The sequence below is a fragment of the Sitophilus oryzae genome, unplaced genomic scaffold (genome assembly GCF_002938485.1).
Source record: "Sitophilus oryzae breed Bouriz unplaced genomic scaffold, Soryzae_2.0 scaffold_1532_pilon_pilon, whole genome shotgun sequence".
In the NCBI taxonomy this organism is placed as follows: Eukaryota; Metazoa; Arthropoda; class Insecta; order Coleoptera; family Curculionidae; genus Sitophilus; species Sitophilus oryzae.
In genome coordinates, this window is record NW_022146206.1 from 368,097 (window position 1) to 394,839 (window position 26,743).

The 26,743-nt window shown below is 30.8% G+C and overlaps 3 protein-coding genes across 4 annotated transcripts; 2 read left to right on the forward strand and 1 right to left on the reverse strand.

Moving 5' to 3' along the window:
* Window positions 1–198: 198 nt before the first annotated feature.
* Window positions 199–13,890, forward strand: LOC115878807 (dyslexia-associated protein KIAA0319 homolog). The gene is made up of 14 exons (XM_030895411.1): window positions 199–675; window positions 748–987; window positions 1,119–1,307; window positions 1,359–1,528; window positions 1,581–1,763; window positions 5,803–6,016; window positions 6,081–6,251; window positions 6,312–6,488; window positions 7,664–7,793; window positions 7,849–8,081; window positions 10,306–10,721; window positions 10,779–11,030; window positions 12,712–12,925; window positions 13,133–13,890. Exons 1-14 carry the CDS (start codon window positions 534–536, stop codon window positions 13,282–13,284), a joined length of 2,883 nt encoding a protein of 960 aa, XP_030751271.1. The 5' UTR covers window positions 199–533; the 3' UTR covers window positions 13,285–13,890.
* A 5,763-nt stretch (window positions 13,891–19,653) lies between these two features.
* Window positions 19,654–24,514, reverse strand: LOC115878835. The gene is made up of 3 exons (XM_030895448.1): window positions 24,285–24,514; window positions 20,417–20,639; window positions 19,654–20,089 (listed from the first exon to the last, which is right to left on the reverse strand). Exons 1-3 carry the CDS (start codon window positions 24,294–24,296, stop codon window positions 19,884–19,886), a joined length of 441 nt encoding a protein of 146 aa, XP_030751308.1. The 5' UTR covers window positions 24,297–24,514; the 3' UTR covers window positions 19,654–19,883.
* A 428-nt stretch (window positions 24,515–24,942) lies between these two features.
* Window positions 24,943–26,671, forward strand: LOC115878834 (transcription factor jun-D). Of its 2 annotated transcripts, XM_030895447.1 has the most exons (5): window positions 24,943–25,040; window positions 25,100–25,169; window positions 25,294–25,609; window positions 25,667–25,958; window positions 26,020–26,671. In XM_030895447.1, the coding sequence occupies exons 3-5, from the start codon at window positions 25,414–25,416 to the stop codon at window positions 26,207–26,209; spliced, it is 678 nt and encodes a 225-aa protein (XP_030751307.1). In that variant the 5' UTR covers window positions 24,943–25,040; window positions 25,100–25,169; window positions 25,294–25,413; the 3' UTR covers window positions 26,210–26,671. The 2 variants fall into 2 exon arrangements, with proteins under 2 accessions (XP_030751307.1, XP_030751306.1); XM_030895446.1 differs by having other exon boundaries at window positions 24,976–25,169.
* The last annotated feature ends 72 nt before the right edge of the window (window positions 26,672–26,743 follow it).

Genomic DNA, 26,743 nt, shown 5'->3' on the forward strand with positions numbered 1-26,743 from the left:
TACTGGCTGTAGGTTATTTAAAAGATAAATAAACCAAATTAAATATTTATTTTTTCTAATGTAAATAATAGTCCTTGTATACATATATCTTTACGCCTGTTTACCAGGCAACCATATATACATGTGACTGTCTTTTCTTCAAGGACGATTTTTTTTGTCACCTGTTAAATGTCAAATTCTGCTTCTGTTCTGTCAACTTCTGTCCTTGGTCCTTGTCAATTTGACAAATCAAATCGACCAAATTTATAAAAGGGCTCTGAAAAAGGGTGGCTAACATAGGTGGCTAATCTAATGAGTTTATTTGCTAATTCTTTGATTAGTGTAACATTTAAAAGTTGGACCAGAGCTTAGACTGATAAAGATAACAGTAATTTTCCTCTGAACGCAAGTTGTAAACACCCACATAACTGCTGATACGATTGTTTTACGTTATCATGTGGAATATATTTTAATGTACAGAAACGAACATTTAAGTTCAATTAAGAATATTTACTTGATTTTTTCTCATCCTGCTGGTATATATTAAGGCAATAATGTTCATTTATTATTTGGTTACTATTCTAAGTTCCCTCAGTGCTATTCATTCATTTCCTGCAAACTCTGTTAAGTCGGATTGCCCAAAACTTTATCCTAAATTATTTAAGGGTTATGTCCCAAGAGGAAACATATCTGCAGGTAATTAATATCGCTATTACAAGACTTCAAGTCGCTGTTACATTACATTTATAATGTATTATGTTTTATTAGGGGTTTACGAAGAGATAACAGACGTTCGTAGTTTAAAGCCTTGTGTACTTAAATGTTGTGTAAAACCTTTATGCCATGTTGCATTTTTGACCGATGATAAATGTTACCATATAAATTGCAATAGTAATGAATTGTGTATACCTACTTTGAACACTAATCCAGAAACTATAGACCATGTTCAAATGGTTCTTGTAAAACCTACAGATGATGACAGCTGGAGTTATGTTCTTGAATCGCAAGGTAATATTAAAATACTATAACTGAGATATATAAAGTTTATCTGTAATTTTGATATAAATGTTTTAATAATATTTATATTGATGAATACTACAAATTCAGCTTACGGAAAAAAATAATACATATTTTTTTAGATTCAGTTAGGGATAGAGAGATGTACAATATATTAACTGATAGAACCAGATTTGAAAATGCATATAAAAATCTTGAAAGTGATTTATTTGATAATTTTGCATATGATATAAGTTGTGAAGTTGGTGTAGATAACTCATGTCCATTACCTGATGAGATATGTGTTCAAAAACGAGAACAATCAAGAAGTGGTATTTGTAATTTTTTAAATTATTATTTGTTTTTTAATACAATTTTTATAGGTGTTTGTGAATGCAAACCTGGATATATTCGACAAGAAGATGGTCTCTGTGTGTTGGAAGATTTAAAAGATGGACTACAAGATATCATAACAGAACGAATTTTAGACATAACTAATAAGTCAGCACCAGTTACTCGAAAACATTTAACAGTATTGGTTGAATCTAAGGAGGTAAATTTTTAATCTGGATTTTTCTCTATCTAAATAGGAACGTGTGTTTTAGGTAAAACTGCCAGAAGATGAAGTGACTCTAGTTGCGAAAACTCTTCAAGAAGAGGATGCTGAAAATAAATATCAATATGAATGGACTTCTTTACACCAACCAGATGGCAGTACAGCTGTCAAACATCAAAGTGAAGCACAGTTGCATCTAGAAAAACTCTCAGAAGGCACATATGAATTTAAGGTAGGTATCTTAAAAATTTACTTAGTATGTGTCAAATAATAGATCTGTATAAATAATTGTGTACTAAATTGTGTAAACCAGTCTGAATTAAGAACGTGTTGATGTACTATGTTCATAGAGTTTGGATTATTAAGGGTTATTTAAAATTTAAATGAAAATTAACCAGTTTACTAGAGATTGGTCATAATTTTAATAGCAAATGATAATCATTAGGTTTGTAAGAATTGCTTTCTGTATTCTGTATATTGTTTATTAATTAATATATGACATAAGATATTTACTAGGGTGGGTCAAAAAATCGACTATTTTTATAGGACGGTTCTCCGCCTTTCAGTTTTCTATTTTTTCCCCTATTATTAGAAAGAAAAATTCATATCTCGGTATCTACTATTTGGAAAAAATATTCCTTTTCATATATTTGTAGGAAATTGAATTCTCTACAAAAAAGGTCTCTTATAAATTTTTTGTAAACCTCGCCGTTCGAACGTTATTAAATGTTGTAGTTTGATTATGTTAAGGTAGTTTTCTTTTTTCTTATGAATTTTATAACTTGTTAACAAAAAATCATTATGATGCGCGGAACTCATGGTTTTATAGGAAATTCACTGCTCTAAAAAAATGGTTTCTTATAATTAGTTGATTTAATTAACCGTTTAAAAGCTATTCATAAAAATATTATTGTATTTTTTTATTTTTTTTTAGTACTTTTTGATAAAAAAAAATAGAAAAATTAAAGGCGGAGGACCTTCCTATTAAAATTAAGAGTTCATTCTTGGAGAGAATTTTTTTGAGGTGTCTACCCAAGGACTGTATATATTCTAAAGGACTGTTCGATAGCGTAAAATCACCGCTGTCGTAGTCGCCGTGGATGCTTACGTCACGCAGGGACCACGCGCTCCACAGTGCGGCGGATAGTTATTCTAGCGGGACAAAATCTCAGGAGCGTTGTTTGGGACTTAAAATCTAAGAACGTCGTAGTAAAGGGTCTAAAATATAGCAACCATATGGTTAAATTTATTTATTTATTAACAACTTAAAAAAAGCCCCGGCCTCAAGGCCAAGTCCGAAGGCCGGGCATTTCCGTGTATGGGCAACTACTAATTTTTTAAACACAGTACTTTTCGATGGAGTTAAGGTTTCAACAATTACAGCAGCATCCTTAATCCCACTAGCCCTAAAGTACATAGTACTTGCAAAACCCAATTCTTCTTCTGAATGCTCTTCAATTAACCCTTTAACGAGTCTTTGTTTCGTTTTTATCCTATCCGATTGAAATGAAATTTTTCGGCATTCACCACTTTGGGCATTCACCTGAGCTTGAACTCCTTGTGACTCTGATTACCTGTATTGGTAACTATTGCTAACTCAAAAGATATACATCATTCAATATATCAATATTTGAAAAAAGTGAAAGTTTGATATCTGCAGAACAAAGGCACAAAGGATTTTAACAAATAATATACCTACAGTAGAAAAGTACATACCTTTGGCAATCTTCAACATAATTTGGCTTTGGAATAAAATGTATAAGCACTTTTAAATATTTTGTTTTCGTATGACCTCTTTGAATAAGAAGACTAAGGAAGGAGCATATCAAAAATCTTAGGTCCACCGCGATGGGCCTCAAATATGGCCGACTTAAATTCCGGTTTATCAGTGCCGTTCTAATTTTATTTAAAAAATGTAAAGGTGGGTTCATACTTCGAGTATTAGTCCTAACCTTAACCTTAACATTAACACTAAGAAATTAACCTTGAGAACTTAAGGAAAGGCCGTTCATACTTCTCCTACTTGTCTTAAGAAAATAATCAATATTCTCGTAAGCGCTTGCGCTCATATAAAACATATGTTTTGAACTAACCTAAATTTACAATTATTTTTATTATTTCTAATACTAGGGAAACGAATTTTTACATTAATACTTTCTAGACCAAAAAATATATGATTTATTAGCATTTATAAACCGTCAAATTCAACATGTCAGATATTATTTCGAGAATTCTTAAAACCCCTAGCTTTGAGCATGCGTGATTCAGTTTTGAATTAGCATTAGCCCTAAGAATATAAAATATCCCAACCTGTTAGGACTAAGGCTAATGTTAGGACCGATACAATGAGGGCATGAACGCTAGCGTTCGTTAAAGTTGATTCATATTCTTGGGGTTAGGACTAATGTTAGTGTTAGGGCTAAGATCGGAAGCATGAACCCACCATAAAACTATGATGTGGGGTAGACGTGGGGTAGACTCAATAATTTTTTTATTATTTTACGTTGTGAATAAATAATGTTGGTAGTTATTAAAATTGTTATAAAAATATAAAATTCTAATAAAAATAGATAAGTTATAATAATTATTTATAACCATAAACATCCGATACGCTACTGAAGCAGGTAAGTCAAATTGACGTATCTAAATTCTTTGACATCTAATCTTTGACAAGTAGTAAATAAAAGCAAAAATGCAAGAAAAAATATACAATTAGTTAATTTAAATGAATTTCATAAATTTTTTACGTTTTAAGTTTTTTAAGTTTACTACACGTATGTATATTATATAGTCACTACTGCGAAAAGTTGTTCCATTATTTTACTCGATTTTTGTCGAGATCTTTATCGAGTCTTTTTCGATAAATCGCGATAGTGTCACTATTAATTTAAGTTCTGCCACAATTTCCATCTAGATCTACTAAGAACTATCAGTAGTAGAATAAATAATAAATAACATAAAATAAGCTCCGTAAAGACTGACAAATCCACAAAATTTCAAATCAAATTCAAATGTGTCGTATGTTCTATAGTATCCTTGGTGTCTACCAACCAACCAACCTTTAGTAGAGAGTTCAATTTAAGTTAGGCGAATAATCGAATTTTACAAGGGGTTACTATGAAATGTTGTTCTCTCAACGGGTATATACCCTACATCTTCTAGATATATACTACGTAGGTATATACCCAAATTTCTTTACTATACCCATTGGATATTTACCCATCGCCCATCACTGATAGGGCAACAACAATTGCCGGCAAGTTTTATAATTATTTATATTTACATTACACCTATTCACATACCACCCAAAACATACCTCAATTTGGCATTGAATGAAGCCAGGGATACATCGAGAAATAATCTAAATCTGGGTAATTATTAGCTAGGGAACAAAAAAACAAAATACTTGTCTAATAGCCTTGTTTATAACGGCTAATAGCCTAATAGAAGTGCTTAATAGACTAAATATAAGTCTAAATAGTAGTGATGGGATCACTCGAATGAAAAATACTCGGTCACTCGATTATTCAAATCCTCGGTATGTCTCGAGGATTTTTGTCAACCCTCGAGGATTACTCGGCACACAACTAACACATGCGACAATGCTGAATCGAAAATACAAATCAGTTTATACTGAAATCGTTGAAATCGTTTCCTGACCTGAAACCTGAAATATTTGCCAGAGAAATCTCAAAATAAGAGTTAAAGAAACAAAATAAGCATGTTCTTAAGTACATCCTATGAAAATTTTATAAAAATTAATAAAAAAAATCTATGAAAAAACCTATTTAAAATACATATTTATACATAGGTAATTGTGTATTTATTTTTGTTAGAATATAATTCAGGTTTCTCAGGTACCTACATGCTATATAACAATGTGTGAACAAACAGCAAGCAAAATACACCCAACATTATTCGGGTATCGATCGATCGATAAAATTTTATGACCGAGAATTCCTCGGATGATCGTCCGATTATTAGAATCCTCGAGGATAAATACTTGAGGATTGAAATCATCCGATTATTCCCAACACTACTAAATCACCTAAAATATAGAAATACTAATAAGGAGCGCACAGCGATTACAAAACCGTTCCACTGAATGTTCCACGTATTGTCAACCTTAATAAATTGAACTCAGTTATTCATAGATAAAATACTGATAATTTGTTTCTAATTTAGCGAAAAAAGGGTACTTCCTTCAGCTTAAAAAAATTGTATAAAGCAAAAAATTTTGATTTTTTTTATATGAAATCTGAAATATGCAGGTTAGTGTTTCTACACCAACGGCTTATGGAGAAAATTTTGTAAATGTAACAGTTTTACCTGAAGCGCGTATAAATGAGCCTCCACAAATTGTTATTACTCCAGCCAACCAGACCATAAAACAGCCTAATGCTGCAGCTGTTTTGGATGCTTCGTCTAGTAAAGATGATGATGGTATTATTTCATGGCATTGGGATCTTCAAGAGGGCCCATTAGGTATTGCATATCATTTTTTTATTATTTTTAAAAAATTGTACCATATTAATATTCTCATTCTAAGGTTATGGGCCCCAATTGAAGGAAAGTCCCACGTTACAATTAAACGATTTGACTATACCAGGGAACTACACTTTTAAGTTGACTGTTACTGATACAGATAAAGCTAGCAGTACTGGGGTAGCTAATATTACTGTTCTTGCTGGAACAGATTACCCTCCAGAAGCTAATGCAGGTTGGTGACTATTTTTATACAGGAAAAAGTTTTTTTTTAAATTTGAAAATGCTCTTGTAGGTGAAGATAAAATTATATACCTGCCGCACAATAACATTACTTTGAATGGTAGTTTGAGTATTGATGATCATGCTATTAAAACTTGGGAATGGACTAAGTCAGCTGATGATGCGCAAAAAACCGTCGATATGCAGAATACTAGAACGCCATATTTGCAGCTATCAAACTTGCAAGAAGGTAATGTATTTATGGTATATTTTTTTATAGATAAAACATTAATTGAACTCAATATGATAATAATATAAGATTGATATTTAGTCTGTTTTAATAGGCAAAAAATACATAAAAATAGACAGAATTTATTATAAAAATGTTTATTGCTAAAAAAAAGTATCAAAGGCGTTTTTTATAATTTATCAGTTATATTGTTTATAAAAATTTTGTACGATTATAAGTATGTATTACCGAAAAAAATGGCGTCAAGTTACTTTTGAAATAACAAATGTCATTAATAGTCTTTTCTGTAAGGTAATTTCATGTTGTTTATGGTGTGTTTTTCATACACTACATAGAACAAAAACTTCAGTAGATAAATACATTTTCTTTATTATCAGTCATAGAAACGATATAAAATATCGGTCATAATATATTAGTAGTGGATTGGAATAAAATACAATTATTATATACCTCTATATAGTATACCATGCTGGCAACTTTTACTTTTAGGTCGGTATTTACACGTGTGGAAGTAAATCGCATAGGGATCTTATTAAGTCAGTGAGAGAAATGCGACGGTGTGCTGTTGCGGCGTTGCCATATCAAGTAAAGTGCACTTGTGGTAAACGATCACGATCGCAAACCGCTTATTTGTAAAAGACTTTTTTTCGAAAAGATAACTAGATAAAATCATTAGATATAGATTTTTGTAAAAAAACTAAAATTAATTATTTCTAATGGATTTGGAGATATCGATTTTTGAATTCAGGGTTCTAATAGCGCGACCACTGTCGAACACCAACTCAATTCCACTTATTTTTACCAAAAGTGCAAGTGTTTCTAGCTTGCACTTTTTGTAACAATTTACAAGCTATACGGAAAATTACAACGACTCGTTAATAAATAAGCAAATAAAGTATCACGAGACGTGCACAGTTTCTCGGTTTATTTCATACGTTTAGCAACGTTTTTACTGTTTTCTCTTTGTTCAGTACATTATAAACGCATTGTACTCTTCTTACATATGGAAATCTCGACCTAAAGCTAACCTTTGCCAGCACTTAGTATATAGTATAATATATAGTATAAAGTATAAACCGTGTATCTTGTTAGTAATAGTACAGACTAACTTATAGTAATAGTTTACAATCAGTTCATTTTATTCTTGAAAACTTATTCTTTATGATTTTTTTAAGGCATGTATACATTTACCTTGAAAGTTACTGATAGTGCCAACCAGTCCAGTACTGCAGAAGTTCATGTTTTTGTAAAACCACCAACTAATAAACCACCTATAGCAGAAGCAGGAGAAAATGTTACAATAAGGTAGGTACATTACTAAATGTATTTTATAATGAATATATGAGTAATATTATTTAAGTTTACCTCAAACTTGGGCAGTTGTTGATGCATCTAATAGTACAGACGATAATAAAATAATAAAATTCAATTGGGAGCAAGTAGAAGGTCCTTCTACTGTAACTTTTGTCAATGCAAACATGAGTAAGACAAACGTGACAGGGCTTACTAAAGGAACGTATACTTTGAAGATCAGTGTCACTGATGATAACAATAATGTTGCCAATGACATTGTCTATGTCATAGTTAACCAAAGTAAGATATTAAACATTTTTTTTTCTTTTCTTTAAGCTTATATGGGATTTGTTTACAATTGTTAATAAGTAGTTATAAGCTAACCTGAATTCTTCTACACTACAAATAACCTAACCTAACCTGACGGTAACGCCAGCTACATCTCGACCTATTTTGGACCACGAAATCGTCCATAAAGTTGGGCATCTTCTTATATCTTCAACTATCCATACAGCTGAGTCAATAGCTACTAAAAATCAATGTTAATGGACAAGTTTGCAAAACTCTGCATAGAAATAATCTTTAATTATTTATACACCACTTACGATGGATACAAGCCAATATCTTGATTGTTTGTTGACCTTTTTCATTTTTGGCAAGAGGCTGTATGGCTATAAGACGTACATTTTGCCCAGGGTAAGAAACGCGATACCTCATAGACGTACGTTTTAATGGGGTTTGATATTTTTCGAATCAAAGAGTAAACTACCCTTAGGACAGTATTTATTTCAAATCTGATAAATTATATTGAATCCTCCTTACCCAAGTTACTTAAGTTCTAATTTTGATAAATATTGATACAGGGTGTGTGATTAAAATAAGTCATTTTTACTTTTATTATTATTTTTTTAAGTACTTACGACGCCACTGGATAAACAACTGGTTTATTATCAATTAATAATCAATTTAAGTTTTCAGATAGCTTCCATAATAATTAAGATACGATACAAAAAAACTAAATATTTTCAATTTATTTTGTTTACTTTAAAAAATTGTTTTTTAAGTTTTCTAATACAATATAAATGAATAAAATGAGTTACAAAATAATTTAAAACCCCAGTTTTCAATGGAATCTTAATAATGATTTTTATTCGTTTTATTGAGATTTATTTTAAAAAATTCAAATAGTTCCTTAAAACAATCACAATTAACTTTGAAAAAATATGCTCTAAACAAAGATTTATAAAACTAAAACGAACTAAAAATCAACATCTTCGACGAAACCACCATCGATTATTAATTGATAATTAGATATAATTGGTTATTGATAATCAACCAGTTGTTTATCCAGTGGCGTCGTAAGTACTTAAAAAAATAATAATAAAAATAAAAATGTCTTATTTTAATGACACACCCTGTATCAATATTTATCAAAATTAGAATTTAAGTATCTTAGGTAAGGAGGATTCAATATAAAATCCTTTATGGTTTTTTCGCCACTGCACTGCAAGAAAAATCTACAAAATAAATTAGTTATTTTTTGTAAACACTTCTGGCGTTAAACCTAAACGGACTCTGCTTGTCAGAAGTTATGTAATAACAATTTGCCTAACAAAGAAAAAAATGCTTAACGTTTCGGAAAGTTTTCTCTTTCCGTCGTCGGAAGCAAAAAAATACACTTTTCTTTTTAAAACAGATACGTCTACAAGAAACCGTTGACGTTCTGTTAAAATGACATTATTATTATTTTATATCTGTTAAAATAATAATAATGTCATTTTTGTTAAAATGACAAGAAATCGTTGACGTTCTGTTGAACGTCAACGGTTTCTTGTAGACGTATCTGTTTTAAAAAGTAAAGTTTTCTCGAATAGTTCAATTTAAATATTTTAAATAGTTTTTTTCTTTATTCTTTATATTTTTTTTGCTTCCGTCGACGGAAAGAGAAAACTTTCCGAAACGTTAAGCATTTTTTTCTTTGTTAGGCAAATTTTTATTACTGTAAACATAACTTCTGACAAGCAGCGTCCGTTTAGGTTTAACGCAGAAGTGTTTACAAAAAATAACTATCTTATTTTGTAGATTTTTTTTGCAGTGCAGTGGCGAAAAACCCATAAAGGATTTTTTTGGAGAGATGAATCCGCCACATAGGTATAGACATTTTTTAGGATTCAATATAATTTATCAGATTTGAAATAAATACTGTCCTAAGGGTAGTTTACTCTTGACTCGAAAAATATCAAACCCCATTAAAACGTACGTCTATGAGGTATCGCATTTCTTACTCTGGGCAAAATGTACGTCTTATAGCTATACAGCCTCCTGCCAAAAATGAAAAAGATCGCTCAACAAACAACCAAGATATTGACTTGTATCCATCTTAAGTGGGACACCGGGTATATAGGGATGTTTTGTTTTTAAATTACAATAATTGTATTAAATTTCTTGTAGTGCTATACATCGTTATTTTTAATAATAATATATCAATTAAGATAAGTTATATGCAGAGCCTAATTTATTTTAGATCAAAATGAAAAACCTACCGCCGATGCAGGCCCAGATATCACTGTAGAACTGCCATTAAATGGATTAACAATAAACGGTTCTAACTCGAAAGACGATTGGGAAATTGTAAAATGGCAATGGACAAGAGACGATAAATCATTGGCAGTTGGAAAAATCGTTGAGCATTCAGATGAATCTCCTATACTAGTAGTGACAGATGTTTCTGTTGGCACATACATATTCAACTTAACAGTGTATGATCAACAAGGCCTAAGTGACATGGATACTGTCACTGTCATTGTAAAAAATGATCCAAAATTATTTTATTTGGTGGACTTGACAGTTAATGTGGACGCTAAATATTTGACGGAAGCTCAGTATAACATTTTGAAAGCTAAATTAACACTTCTTGTTACTGATGGCTGTAAGCTTCAGGTAAATATTTGAATTAAACCATTTTTAAGCAATATCTGGAATATTACTGGCATTTAGGTTAGGAATGTGGAACCTGAAGCTGGTAGTGGAAAGGTGAAACTGACGTTTTATCTGGACGATGTCACTGGTGTTCCAGTCTCGGCCAATACTGTGGTGAAGAATTTAAGAAGAAAGCTTCAAGTGGACGCAAGTCTTCTTGGATTTTCTGTATCGAAATTGCAAACCGCGATTTGCCAGAACAACTGTTCTGGACATGGAGTGTGCAATGAAGTGACCAGAGAATGCGAATGTGACGTATTCTGGATGCATGTGAGTAAATATACTGAAATTTTGCCACCAAGACACAAATAATTTTTTTAAGATTGGATAATATGCTAAAGAATTTATGCATCAAATTCATTGGGAATTTTTGCTTGGAAAAAAGTCCGAAAGTTTTGCAACTTTGCAGGTTTATAGGTTTTGGGGTCCCTAACTAAAATCCATAAAATGCACATTTCCAGACTTGCCGCCGGCGCCGGTATTTTGTGAATATCTCGAAAACTGTGCGTTTTTCGCGAAAATTAAAGAGAATAAAATTTCCTATAAAAAAGGTTTTAGGAAAATTTTTGCTAAAGTCAACCGTTTAGGCACAGAATCGCTGGAAATTTTACAATTTTGCGTAAAGTATGATATACTCTTATTATGTATAGGTAGTCGATTTTCCGAAATCAAATGTCGATTAGGGTTCACTAAAACTAGTTTTAGTTTAGTTTCTTCAATTTTGTCATGAAACAGTGGCGTATTATTAATTCGCTCATTAATTTATGAATAATTAATTTTAATTATTGAAAATGTGTACTTGTTTCCACACCACCCAAGAGGTAAAGTACATGGCGCGTTTATTTTAACGTGGTCTCTCTGGAGGCCTACTCCACTAGGTAGATTAAAAACTTTAACTTATCTGCACAAGCCCGACGGATCTCACTCATTGCTGTCAAAGTCGATCGTGTCTGCTGTGCTGGGCTCATCAGGGTGGTCTCTCAATACGTCCAACTCTTCATCTTTAGCCGCCAGAGGAATATATACTGGCAAGTCCAACTCCTCTTCATCGGATTCGTGGAGTATTCACTTTAGAGACTTCAGTGACGTTGTCACAGGATTTCCCATTGCAGTATGCACAAATCAATGAACATTTTAATCCTGCTTTTCTGCATCCGCAGGCTTTACCACAGTTGTTGGTTTTGCATTTACAGGATAAAAATGCCAATAGGGATTTTGGAGCTGGATCTTTCAACGTTGTGACTGGAGTAATGCCTGTTTTTATTTTCTTCCAACCCCATTCTTCGGCATATTTGGTACAACCAGACCAATGCTGAACCTGATGGTAAGTTAACAATGAATGCTGTCCAGCACGACAATTAATTATTCATAAATTATTAATGAGCGAATTAATGATACGCCACTGTTTCATGATAAAATTGAAGAAACTAGACTAAAACTAGTTTTAGTGAACACTAATCGACATTTGACTTCGGAAAATCGACTATATGTATATCACACTTTACGCAAAATTGTGAAATTTCCAGGGATTTTGTGCCTAAACGGTTGACTTTAGCGAAAATTTTCGTGCAACCTTTTTTATAGGAAATTTTATGCTCTCTTCAAATTTTTGCGAAAAACGCATAATTTTCGAGATATTTACAAAATACCGATTTTGGGCGCCATCTTGGCAAGATGGCAAGTCTGGAAATGTGCATTTTATGGATTTTAGTTAGGGATCCCAGAACCTATAAACCTGCAAAGTTTCAAAACTTCCGGACTTTTTTCCAAACAGGCCCCTTTTTTGATCCCCAATGACTAAACTACTTATATAATAGTTGAAATTTCAAATTTCAATTTCTGAGGTGAACTTCTTAGAAGTAATTTTATTTATAATGTAATTTTTCAGCTTAAAACAGCTTTTTCGAGCATAGTTTTAAGACCACTAACTTCTTAATGTGATTTTTTTTAGGATCTTTTTAAACAGTATATACTATCAGATGGAGAATCTGATTGCAGCTGGAGCATTCTTTATGTCGTTTTGGGGATGATATGCGGCGCTCTTTCATTTTTGGGTGCAACTTGGGCATTAGTATATCTGTGTTACCGCTGGTGCCATAGCAGACACGACAAAGTCAAGCCCACCAATTACAAGCTTCTTGAAGATACAGATGATATTCCACCATGTATGTATATTTTTTATAACCATCATGATCATTCTCTAAGTTTTATCAAACCATAAAATAGGGTGTAAATGAATAAGTGCAAAAAAATTCTTAGGTAACTGCTTTTAGAATAATAATGAGATAAGCTTTAATAGAGTTTTTGTTTGTTTGATGCTCCCTTATGAAGTTCTTTGCCTATACAGGATGACACCACATATTATTTTTTAGTTTCAAGAAAAAGTAACTTATCTGACAGCGATACCGATTCAGACGTAGTTTTCGAAACTCGTCAAAAGCCTCCACGTTATTCCGACTCTAGGAATGGTCACAAGTCCAGTAGAAATGGATTTAACAAAATGTCCAGGAGAGTTAAAACGTAAACCTACTATTTATGTTATATGCACAAATTGTGATACCCTATTTCCAAATGAATAAGTGTTATGTGTAGGCTTATGTATTATGTATATTCCGTTTCATTGAAAAATGACTGGTCGTTTTTTAATCAAATTATTTAGCATTTTAGATTCGATACTTTACCAATTTGATTGGATAGTGATATTTATCCTAACTTTAGGACGTGTAGTGTTATACATAATAGTCCATTTCAAATATAATGTTTTTCTTAAAATAATTTTATTATGTGACATAGTCGTCCAAAAAAGAACTAATGATTAACTGGAAAAGTGAGTTTGGCTCCTTATTTTTTTAACTATTATCAGTTTTAGTAAAATTATTTTTTCTATATGCATATTTTCTGTATCTATATGAATTATATGTCATAATAAAAATTCAGAGAAGTTTATATAGGCTCTTTCAGAATTCAGAACTCGGTGCATACAAGGCAAGGGCTATTTTTTGGAAGTAACGAATGAGTCATCAGCGACAATTTTAGTGATTTTTAATAGTTTATTGGATGTAGTGACCGTTGTATAAATTTTATTACAATGGTAATTTGTTCAGCTTCCAAGTGTAAAAGGGGCAATGAACCAGAAAGAGCCAGGAGTTACGTTTCATAGGGAAGTCCACTCCACCTTTTTAACGTTTTTTTTTTTATTAAATTGGATAATTATTTTTCTGATATTATATGTACATACTTGATAACGTGCTATACGTCGATACTAGTTTTGTACATTTTGTTAACATTTTAATACGTTTTTTTCATAATTAATTAGTATGATATCACCGCATACACCATAGGCGTAGTCAAAACAGTTATCAAAAATATAAGTATCGCATCAAACGGCTATGTTAAGAAAAATATGTGCCACGGCACTGTTTGGAAGAATAGTAACAGTTTGGTCTGGGGTGCTATTTATCCTTGTATTCTTTAGTCATTGTTTTTCTCAATATATTTTTTACCTTTTAATAAAATTGTAGGCATTTTTTTCAATGTATATTGGGTGTTTAATTACCGACTTAAAAAAATAATACCCATGTCAAAAAAATTAGGATACATGCTTCAAAGAAGCCGACGCATACTGCCGCTTCTGTATACCTGCTATATATTTGTGTCCATAACAACATCAACAAAGTCAAATGTCAAACTTGACAGTTTTGATCTGATATCAAACTATATAACGTCAATCAAATAAAAAATATATTTGCCATGTACTTTATGAATAGCACTATACAGTATTATGTACTTAATGTTCTTTAAATTATATTTTGAGAATATCTAAATTAACATTACAGTATTTAAGTAACTATGAGCTGGTTTTTGTTCATTTATAAATACTCTGTGCCAGCATCTTTTAACCTACAGGGTTTTTTAATGTTCTAACCAGTAAATCTAGTCATTTTTGAAAATGTTTTGATCTTTAATAGAAATTTAGGATATTGATTAAAGAAAAAATCGCGAATTATTCTTTTTATATTGTTCCTAATAAGAAGTATTATAATTTTAATAGTTAATTTCACTATAGGTATGTGTTGATCTAAAATAATTGAATATATTGGATCACAAATGTATTTTTTAAAAATAGAAAAAATGTTTTTAGCGCTTAGTTTGAAAAACTGTTTTTTTTTCATATTGCAAATGTAATTTTTAAGATAAATAACTATTCTTTGTAATTAATTCTATCCAATAAATTTAAATGTGAGAAACTACGTGTTTTGTTAGATAGGTCAGAGTTAAATTGTCAATAACAATAGTATAGTATCATAGCTGAATCTGTGACAGTATAGTGAACTATACATGTATGAAACATAACGAAACCCAATGATTGAAAAAAAAAATGGTACCCAGTTGGCTGGGAAATAACAATCCGGATCAATAACATTCCCCATATAATTTTACATATAAAATGAGGATCTTCGATTCAAAGCCATCGCTGACTCCGTTTTTTTCTTGATCATGAATAGGAAAATACACAGCGAAAATATGAAAGAAAAATACAAAGGTAGTGTTGGTAGTGTGGCGGAAAACAAAGCTTGACAACCTTGTAAATGGTGACGTCGAAGAGTTCGTTCGCTATACCTTGCCCGCTCAACTCTAGTTTAAATTTCTATTAATTTTTAGTATTGATTATATTTAAAATTTTTAAAACAGTTTCTTTAAAACAGTAAAAATATCAAATAACGACATAGTGGGCATAATAACATTGATGACAATAGTTCTACCAGTCAAACTAAGGATTACTCAATGATTATGACACTTTTATGACTGTGCTTATGACTTAAATAAACACCTATGGTCGTTTTTCGACGAAATTTTCCGCATGTTTAGACTTTATTTTTTTTTTTAATGAAAATATATTTTTTAAACAGGCATATACAGGGTGTCCCAGGCTGAGCGTGCATTAGAAGTTTCTAGAGAACTACAATATCTAGATCGGAGATTTTTAGCACATCATTGTTTTACAATGAGATCTATCGATTAAAAATATTTTCAATATGGCGGCACTTCCGGACGTACCGAAAGTTGATAACAACTTTCTTATTTTAAATGGGTACCCCATTTTTTATTACATTCTTAAATTCTCTGTAAAATTTTATGAATTTTTGATATTAAACACTCTATACCTAACATTAACCGTTTTTGAGAAAAAAAATATTTAAAATTTTTGGACAAAAAAAATTGCCTGTCAAAAATATATATGTAGCCTAAACGTCAAAACTAGTGGTTACTACAGCCACTGTGTCATAAAGCGAAGACATGTGGCTATCTATTTCAAAAATTAAATTGTTCGAATGTCATATAGTAACTGATAGTAATGACGTTAGCTGTCATGGAATTGAGCGATTAAAAAATTATCATAAACCATTTTTTTTTCAAATGGAAACCCGCTTTTTTTATTTCACTAGTGAAAAGGTTTCATCTGTTTTTTGAATATAAGATAGCCTTATACCCAAAAATAAATCGTTTTTAAGTTATTTAAGATTTATTTTAGGTATAGGAACATGTATATTCAAAAAGTAACGAATTGGAAAACCTTTTCACTAGTGAAATAAAAAAAGCGGGTTTCCATTTGAAAAAAAATGGTTTATGATAATTTTTTAATCGCTAAATTCCATGACAGCTAAGGTCATTACTATATGACATTCGAACAATTTAATTTTTGAAATAGATAACTACATGTCTTATCTTTATGGCACAGTGGCTGTGGTAACCACTAATTTTGACGTGTAGGCTATACACATATTTTTGACAAGCAATTTTTTTCATCCAAAAATTTTAAATATTTTTTTCTCAAAAACGGTTAATGTTAGATATAGAGTGTTTAATATCAAAATTCATAAAATTTTACGGAGAATTTAAATATGCAATAAAAAATGGGGCCACCCATTTAAAATAAGTAAGTTGCTGTCAGCTTCCGGTATTTCCGGAAGTGCCGCCATATTGAAAATATTTTTAATCGATAGATCTCGTTGTGAAACAATGATGTGCAAAAAATCACCGATCTAGATATTGTGGTTCTCTAGAAACTTCTGATGCACGCTCAGCCTGGGGGACACCCTGTTACCGTATGATCGAAAAAAAAACGGCGTCGAGCTGGCTGGGAAATGACGATCGATGAAATTTCCCATATAAATTAACGTATAAAATGACAGCGATCTTTATTTCATAGCCATCGGTGACGCCGTTTTTATTCGACGATACGGTATAATCTGTCAGTAATTATATTAAAATACCTTTAAATTCACAGGTAATTGGTATTTTTTATAATTTTCTGGACGTCTGTCGAAATCTTCCTTGACTCGTTGCGGACAGACTATATATATATATATATATATATATATATATATATATATATATATATATATATATATATATATATATGTGTATATAATAGACTTTATTATGCAAATAAAGTAAATTTTCGTGGTGATTACTATGAACGTTTTGTTAAATATCACGAAAATAAATATACTTGTACATTTCGAACGAGGATTACACTACGTATCAATTTTCCAACCAAAATAAAATGCCACGTCTCAAGGTTCAGCTTAAATTAAAGAATAAAATATTGTAAAAAATGTATTATTATTATATATATATATATATATATATAGTATATATATATATATATATATATATATATATATATATATATATATATATATATATATATATATATATATATATATATATATATATATATATATATATATATATATATATATATATTTATATATATATTATATTATATATAATATAATTTATTCTCCAACTATTCATGAACACATTTCCAGACTTAAAGAAGTTTTTCAAAGATTACAAAAGGCAAATCTTAAAATACAACCAGATAAATGTGAATTTCTTAAAAAAGAAGTTGCATACTTAGGACATTTAATAACTCCAGAAGGTGTTAAACCCAATCCAGAAAAAGTTTCATGTATTCAAAATTTTCCACAACCCAAAAATCCGAAAGAAATAAAATCTTTCTTAGGCTTAGCCTAAGGATATTACCGTCGATTTATCTCAAACTTTGCAAAATTATCAAAGCCTTTAACAAGACTTTTGCAAAAAGATGTTCCATTTATTTTTAATCAGGATTGTTTAGATTCTTTTGAAGTATTAAAGAATTCTTTGACTTCAAATCCTATTCTGATATATCCAAATTTTGAAGAACCTTTCCTATTAACAACAGATGCTAGTGCTTTTTGCTATAGGAGCCGTTCTTTCACAAGGACACATAGGGAAAAGATTTACCTATTGCTTTTTGCTTCTAGAACCCTTTGCGGCGCTGGAAACAAAATATTCCACTATAGAGCGTGAACTTTTGGCAATCGTATGGGCAGTTAAACATTTTCGTCCATATCTTTTTGGTCGTAAATTTACTTTAATAACAGATCATCGCCCTTTAACATGGTTATTTTCATTAAAGACCCTGGCAGCAGATTAGCTCGTTTCGACAGTATATGTCTTTTTCAAGCCTCTTTAAGTACACAAAAACAGTCAGTTAAAATCAATAAGATAAAATGTCAAACTAAAAGGTCTTACCTTGAACGTAGATTCTTACAGAGTTAAAATTTGTTAAAACTGGAGAACACAATAACACATATTAACTATTGTTTTAGTTGTTTTTGGACATTACACTTTACTATAGAGCACGTACATATTTCCTTGCAGATCGCTCTGTATAAAACACATTTATCATTTCAATACCCGATGTCTACTGTTTTTAGTGCGTTAGAGGATCGACAGATATTATTGTAGAAAAATTTAATGTCGAAGAAAAATTTAATGTAAATTGTAATGCCTATAATAAACATATTCAATTTACGTCAGAAATAGAAAACGATAAAAAAATTAACTTCTTAGATATTACTTTACATCATACCAATCAAACCATAAAAACCGAATGGTATACAAAGAAATCTTGGTCCTCAAGATATCTCAATTTTTTATCTAACCATCCAGCTAACCAAAAAAGATCGGTGATAATTGACTTGGCGGACAGATCAATTCGTCTATCCGACCCAGAATATAGAGATGCTTCAATAAAAAAAGCAAAAAATGCATTAAAAGAAAATAACCATCCACAAAAACTAATAAACAAAATATTCAAAGATGGACTCCAAAAATTCTTAAACACAGAAAATCACCAAAAAAAGAGAGAATTTTATGAAATGGTGGAAATACAAAAAAACAAAAACGCGGTAAATGATAAAAAAGACCTAAAAAATCTAAGCAAAATATATCTGTCGATCCTCTAACGCACTAAAAACAGTAGACATCGGGTATTGAAATGATAAATGTGTTTTATACAGAGCGATCTGCAAGGAAATATGTACGTGCTCTATAGTAAAGTGTAATGTCCAAAAACAACTAAAACAATAGTTAATATGTGTTATTGTGTTGTCCAGTTTTAACAAATTTTAACTCTGTAAGAATCTACGTTTAAGAGGCTTGAAAAAGACATATACTGTCGAAACGTCGTCATAAAATAAAAAAATAATGAACAAAATCTAGAAACATCTTTGCAACCCCAACGACCTAAAGCCAAGAGTGAAAACAAAAAATATATAGTATACAGGTCAAAGAAACGAAACAAAAAATATATTTATTTATTATGATTTATCTCATAAAATGTCTCAAAGTTTCTAAGTATTTTTTGCAAATGTAAGGTATATAGGTAACTATTTAAAACACAAATTTTAATGCAATGTTTTATACAGAGCGATCTGCAAGGAAATCACCTAAGAACTATATGACCGCAAAGTTAACAATACCACCTCGGCATAGACTTATGAAACCGAACTATATTGCACTGCCCTTGAGATAAAGATTTGAAGGAACTAGTGGGTTGAAAATAGAAGGTTTTTGTATTTACCGTTTTATATATTATACACCGGTATTATTAATTACATAATCATTACATAAAAGTATAGGCATGCACTTTTATTAAGTATCTCTTAACAAAAAAAAAAGATATAAAATTAATTGTTAATTATTACTATTTATATACATAAACCGTATTTAAATAATTATCAGTGGTCATAATATGGCATATTAATTTAGGAAGAAAAAAAAATATTAATAATACGGTTTCTTGTAATATTCTATAGGTATCGGATATGGAGCTACATATTTTGGTTCTTCGTAGGTTTCAATATATTCAATGGGTTGTTGCGGCACTAATTTTAAAGGCAATGCAGGGGCTGCTATCACAGGTACAGGTTCTAAAATTGGACTTGCTACGGGTTCCACCCTTGCTACGGGTATAGCTTGCGCGATTACACCTGCAAAAATAAAAAAGGATTAACAGGATATTAACATTTATCAGTGTTCCAAAAAGGCTTAAGAACTTTGAGTCCAATCTTTTCTACAAAATATACGGGCAATGGTAGCGCACATATTTTTTAGATACACAAGGCGTTTCTATGGTATTTCATATCTATGGTAATCTCATAGTATACAGCGAAAAAGACTAAATTAAATTAAAAAATAAGGATTGATCAAAGTATTCGAAAGTTTGTGGATTGAAAATTCTCAAATAGAAAACCTTATTTGAAGCTTATTCCTTTTGGAACGTTATTAGGTCACCCTGTATAAATAAAAATAATTACCAGGAGTTGGACCAGCAGCACTGACAACTCCTCCAGCTTTGGGGCCAGAAGACACAGCTCCTGTGTCACCTCCTGCAATTATAAGTTTTCCTGATGGTCCTTTCACTGTTGCTTTGGATGAAGGTCCTTTAATTAGAGTTCCTGGTTCATCCGGACCTACCAAGGTAGCACCTCCGTCTATAGCAATTCCTGACGCTATGGAAACCATAAGAGGGAAAATTACCTGTATCAAAATATAAATTGAAATTTATTACAGGATCTATATGTAGAAGTAAATACTTTTATTTTTATTATATGTGCTTTAATTAGACAATTATTTTTGTTTGTTGCCCTAAAATATAATGTAAGTATTTTTTTTTCATCAATTAAGTACCTATTTATTAGTATTTATATTTAATCCATTTAAAAAACTTTGGGGTATTACGTTAGTCTTGTTTTATTATAATAAACGATATTTAGATATTTGAATTCTATTTTTTGTATGTTTAAAATTTTACTAATAAATTTTACTTTTTACACAACGCATAGTAAAGCTTTGCATTAGATTTGTTAATATTGTCTAAAAAATAAAACTCTTAAGATGGTTTTCATATTTAAAATGATAGTTTCAGGTGAAATTATATCAATGAGCGTATTTAATTGAGACCCTTACATTACAATAAATGGTACCACTAACATAGAACCATGTTTTAGTAAGTCACTTTCTTTTTCTTGGTATATTCTTTGAGTAATAGCAACGCAATACAGGGTGACAAAAAATAGTATATCTAACTTCGACGGGTGATTCTACAGATAAAAATAAAATAAACAGTTCCTTTGAGCATATGCCCTAAAATGCTTTGCGAAGAAGTTACAGCCCTTGTTTATATACAAGGTTACAGCCCAGGGTTCGGAAATAGTTAATTAAGACGATGACGCAATTTATTTGATTAACTACCTGTAGTTTTTTCTGCAAAAACTATCTTTTCTTGTTCATTAACTACATGAAAATTACTTTAATAAATTACATATATTGTTATTACGATAGAAAAACAATCCTATAAATAAAAATGTTCATTTTAATGAAACATGTAAGGTATAAATTATTTCTTTAATTAAAGCATTATGAATTCAGATAAAAAAAACGAATATACAGGGTGTCCCAGAAATAACTGCAAGTATTTTAAGGGGTAGTAGATCTCGATAAAAGAAACATATTTTCTCCTTATCGTTTTCAAATATGTCCAAAATAACGGAGTTATTTATTTACTTTTTACTAAAATTTTGAGAACCGCTGGATCTTTTCTGGATTTTCTTTCTTCTAAATTGAATCTACTACCTATGTTGTCATATTATCAAGAAATTATGATTTTTAACTAAAAACTAAAAATATTTCCAAAATTTTTTTCAAAAAATTTCGAATTTTAATTTTTTTTTTGTGAAAAAAACCTCATAGGCGTGTTTCTGGGGCTGAATTATACTACCAGTTAAAATACTTGCACATATTTCTGACCCATACTGTATAATGAATTACACAATATTGTGACAGTATATTAAAATTATTAGATATAAAATACAAAACTCATCTCATATAATAAAAAAAATATGTAATAAAAAATAACCAAATTACAAATATAAAATATCATAAGATTTTAATCACCTATAAGTCAGTAATTTTTTCAAAACTTTTTAGAAAGTATATTTTTCATTTCCTCCGTATGAGGGGTGTAAATAATATTTTTTGACGCCAATACTATATTTAAAGCCAAATTCCTTATCTTTTCTAAATAAAAGCTTCAACTCATCTTTAACTTGTTATTACCGAACCCCAAACCTGCCTCAAATCTTTGACATTTGAAAGTTACATAAACTACATTATCTACGTCGATTAACTTCATGTAAACTACATTACATTATAGTTTTTAAGAGTAACATGTACTTTTACGAACCCTAGTTACAGCCCTCGAAAGATTAAATGAAAATAATATATTTTGTTTATTTTTAAGAACATTGCTAAACTGTTTTTGCTAAAATCGATGTATCGTAATCTTTAAACGCAAATATTTTTACGTAAAAAAGTTCTAGCTTTTTATATCATTTGTTTAAATTACTGTATCTATAAGAACAAAAGAAGTACCATCATTAGTAGTCTCTACCCTAATGGAAAGTATACCCTTCCAGGTCTGATTGTGAATTTTTCACAATCGCCATTCGCTGTGGAATTAAAATGTGTGTACGAGTACCAAATTTCAGTAAGAACGGTTTGCCAATGTTCTTAAAAATAAAAAAAATATATTATTTTTATAACCTTTCGAGGGCTGTAACTTCTTCGGATTTAAGAACGGCTTTTTTGGATTTAAGAACGGCTTTGGTACTAGAGAAGCCATATTCAGTCTTCAAACTTTAGTACAGAATTGCCAAGATCAGAGAAAAGATGTCTTCATGTGCTTTATAGACTATGAAAAGGCGTTCGATAACGTTAAACATAACCTCCTTATATCATACCTCAGAGACTTGGGACTTGATGGAAAAGATATAAGGCTCATCAGTAATTTGTATTGGAACCAAAAAGCTGAAATTCGTATACATAGCGTGGGAGTAACAGAAGATTTTGAAATAAAAAGGGGGTAAGGCAAGGGTGTATTCTATCTCCAATGTTGTTCAATTTATATGTGGAAAGAGCATTCACTGAGTCAATCTCCGATAGTCCCATCGGTTTGAAAATAAATGGTATTCCAATTAATAATATCCGATATGCGGATGACACAGTGATATTGGCAGACAATGCAAATGATCTCTAAATCCTTCTAAATAAGGTTAACAGTGAAAGTCAAAGACTGGGTTTAAACATAAATACTACAAAAACTAAATTTATGGCTGTTAGCAGAAACAATATTCCGAACACCAGAATTTACTTAAATGGGGAGGTCATCAAGCAGGTCACACAATTTAAATATTTGGGATGCATGGTTAACGAAACGTGGGATCCGGACCAGGAGATCAAATGCAGGATCGAACAAGCAAGATCTACTTTTCTGAGACTGCGAAGATTTCTCACAGATAGGAATTCGAACTTCGGCCTTAGATACAGAATGGTGAAGTGCTATGTCTGGCCCGTTTTGTTATATGGTGTGGAAGCATGGACACTGAAGGTAGCAACAATAAACCGAATTGAAGCCTTCGAAATGTGGACCCTACGACGAATGCTAAGAGTGCCCTGGGTCGACCGTGTTAGGAATGAAGACATTCTCAGAAGAGCTGGTCTGGAACAACGTGAACTCTTCGAAATCATCAAGAAGAGGAAAATATCCTATTTGGGACACATACTACGTGGAGAACGCTATCACTTTCAGCGTCTGATTCTCCAGGGTAAAATAGAGGGGGGCAGAAGGGCGATAGGACGAAGGAAGCTATCCTGGCTGAGAAATATTCGTCATTGGACAGGCATACAGGACTTCCAAGCACTCCAAGTCGCGGCAGTTAACAGAACCATCTGATGAGGAAGAAAAAGATGAACGCCTACGCAGGAATCTGCACGGCACCTTAAGAAGAAGAACTTCTTCGGGAAGCATTTTAGGGCAACATTTTAGGAACTTTTTGTTTTATTTTTATCTGTGGAATCACCTGCCAAAGTTACACTATTTTTTTGATACCCTCTTTGTATATCCAGTTCTTTTCTAAATATGAATTTATATTAAAGTAATAAAAGGACTAATAAAAGGAATGTGCAGATTTATGTAGTTTTAACGTGACAATACAAAGTAACTTTTTGTAACTAATATGGCACTATTAATTAAAAAATGTGCAATTTTCTCATAAATTATATGGGTTTGAGCGCACTTTGTTTCTTTAGATATTTTTAAACAAAATTATGTTTTCTTATACTTACCAGTAGTTTCATTTTTAATTATATTCTAAGAACTTTACACCTTGTGTTCTTTATTAAAGATTAGTCGATACTAAAACGCAATTTAGAGCAAACCGCGGTGGTTTAAGTTAAGTAAAGGTGTGTCACTGACTAATTAACATTAAATTATATGCATTCTAGCCTTGGATTCTTGCAGAAAAATTAATTTTACATTGCAAGTATTCGAGAGTAATTTGATATACTTACAAAAATGATTATCATTGATTTTATAATTAAACTATATCGCTTATGAACTGAGAAAGGCTATTGTGCGTAAAATAATTTTTACAATCTATTTAATTCTCATTCATTTAACAGTACTTTTATCTGGTAGGTTGATTGTATAATATTAAGAAGAAAACGATTAGCGGTTTGAATATTTTAAAATTTGAATTTTAAAAATAGTACCGTGGGTATTTGATGTTTATTATGATAAATGTACTTGACGTTGAGAAGCTATTCTATAGGAAAGTTCGGTCTACTATTATGTTATTACTGAGATTATTATTTAATTAATAATTATAATAGAATTATAGATTTTTTTTTCTGTCACGCCAATGGTAATTAATTAAAGTGACCCCTTAGTATTGATAACCAGCAATACACTAAAAAAATAAACAAACGGGCAATTATAACGAACGAACATGGATTCTTTTATGAGTCATATCTAACCTCCAAAAGGAAAACGTCATCGCCATTTTTAGATTTCCCAGAAAGCTTTCATTTTCTTGATTAAAAGTAAGTTTCTTCAGAAATCTTTCATTAAAAACAATTCCTTACTACGATTTTTACGATAGGTGATTCAGAAAGAGAACAGGAAGCACGCTACAGTTGTTACTTCATCGTTTGTTTCTATACGATTCTAAGGTAGGTGTAGGCTTAAAATAAAATATTTTTGTGGATGTTATTGTGACGAGGTCAAATTATTACGTTTACCAATGTAATAACACTTGTTCTTTGTTTTACGCTTCGTATTTTTTTCGATTTCTAGGTTGTATGGAAATATCTGATAGTGTATATTATTTTCTGTTGGTTCTTGTGATTCTACCTGTGTATCTCTTTTTCAAACTTTGGTCTTGGCTGGGATTAGAACTTTATAAGAATAATTAAGATGAGCCAGTTCAACGAAAGTAACAAACCGAACGTGTCTACAATGAAAAGGAGCCTGACATTAGATTTTAATCAAGCTAAAAAGAATTTAGCTTTTCCTTTGTCTACAGGCGAAGGGGGTCTCAGTGAGGTATTATCATCTCCTGACCTGATGAAACTGAAAGTAGATACTCCAGAGTTAGAAAACATGATTTTAGGTACGTGTTATTATTTTTAAATTCTATATTTCAATTTAAACAATTTATTTTTTTTAGACAATCCACTACCAAATACTCCAACACCATCGTTTCCTTTTCCAAAAAATGTAACAGCTGAACAAGAAAGATTTGCTGGAGGTTTTGTTGAAGCATTAAGTAATCTTCACAACAATGGCTCACAACATGGATCTGATAGTAACACCAGCACAATTTACAATGATTCATTCATTCCACAAATCAAAGAAGAACCCCAAATTGTACCTAATATCAACAACAGTCCACCAATGTCCCCTATTGATATGGAATACCAGGAAAGAATGAAACTTGAACGAAAACGACAAAGAAACAGGTAAAGTAATAAAGTATACTTTAAAATAATATTGTATGTTAATATTTAAATAACTTCTTAGGCTAGCAGCATCAAAATGCAGATCACGTAAACTGGAAAGGATATCAAAATTAGAAGACAAAGTGAAAATGCTTAAGACTGAAAATGTGGAATTAGGTTCTATGGTAAATCAGTTGAAGGAAACGGTGGGCTTGTTGAAACTAGAGGTAATAGAACATAATAAGTCGGGTTGTCAGTTGATGCTGTATTGAACGAAAAGTTCAAAGATATTGTGATAAGGAGTGAGCCATTTATTTTTAATGTAAATATATATAGCTTTATATTTTATAACCAGAGTTGAATATTATTAATATAAATTTGTTGTTTTGAAAAAACATACACTATTTTTATAGTATTATAAATAATAATGTAGCCAGTAAGTTGTAGCTATGAGTTACCTACTTTATATTTTTATAAAATTTAGCACATAAGGCATACTATATTTCATATTTATTACATAGACCTTTTATTGTATATTCTAAATACTAAATACAGATGTTATATCTAAATCCTACAATTACTATACCAAACCACTATTGTATGTATGTTTTGTGAGTTCATGAAGTATATAATATTTAAAATTGTATTTTCTTTTAGTATTTATAAAGATTAATTTCAGACATACAGTTAAAAAAATATGTATATTATTTAAACATTAAAAAAGATTTAATTTATCTTTCGCTATTTTTTTATATTTGCCTTATTTAAAAGTGAAATTTATGAAAATTTGAAAAAAATTGAACATT

Coding starts and splice junctions, on each gene's coding strand:
- LOC115878807 (XM_030895411.1), top strand. CDS start 534: ATGTTCATTTATTATTTGGTTACTATTCTAAGTTCCCTCAGTGCTATT. Junction 988..1,118: donor TTATGTTCTTGAATCGCAAG/GTAATATTAAAA, acceptor ATATTTTTTTAG/ATTCAGTTAGGGATAGAGAG. Junction 8,082..10,305: donor CTATGTCATAGTTAACCAAA/GTAAGATATTAA, acceptor AATTTATTTTAG/ATCAAAATGAAAAACCTACC.
- LOC115878835 (XM_030895448.1), bottom strand. Junction 20,090..20,416: donor TGCTGCTGGTCCAACTCCTG/GTAATTATTTTT, acceptor TTATTTTTGCAG/GTGTAATCGCGCAAGCTATA.
- LOC115878834 (XM_030895447.1), top strand. CDS start 25,414: ATGAGCCAGTTCAACGAAAGTAACAAACCGAACGTGTCTACAATGAAA. Junction 25,610..25,666: donor GTTAGAAAACATGATTTTAG/GTACGTGTTATT, acceptor TATTTTTTTTAG/ACAATCCACTACCAAATACT. Junction 25,959..26,019: donor CGAAAACGACAAAGAAACAG/GTAAAGTAATAA, acceptor ATAACTTCTTAG/GCTAGCAGCATCAAAATGCA.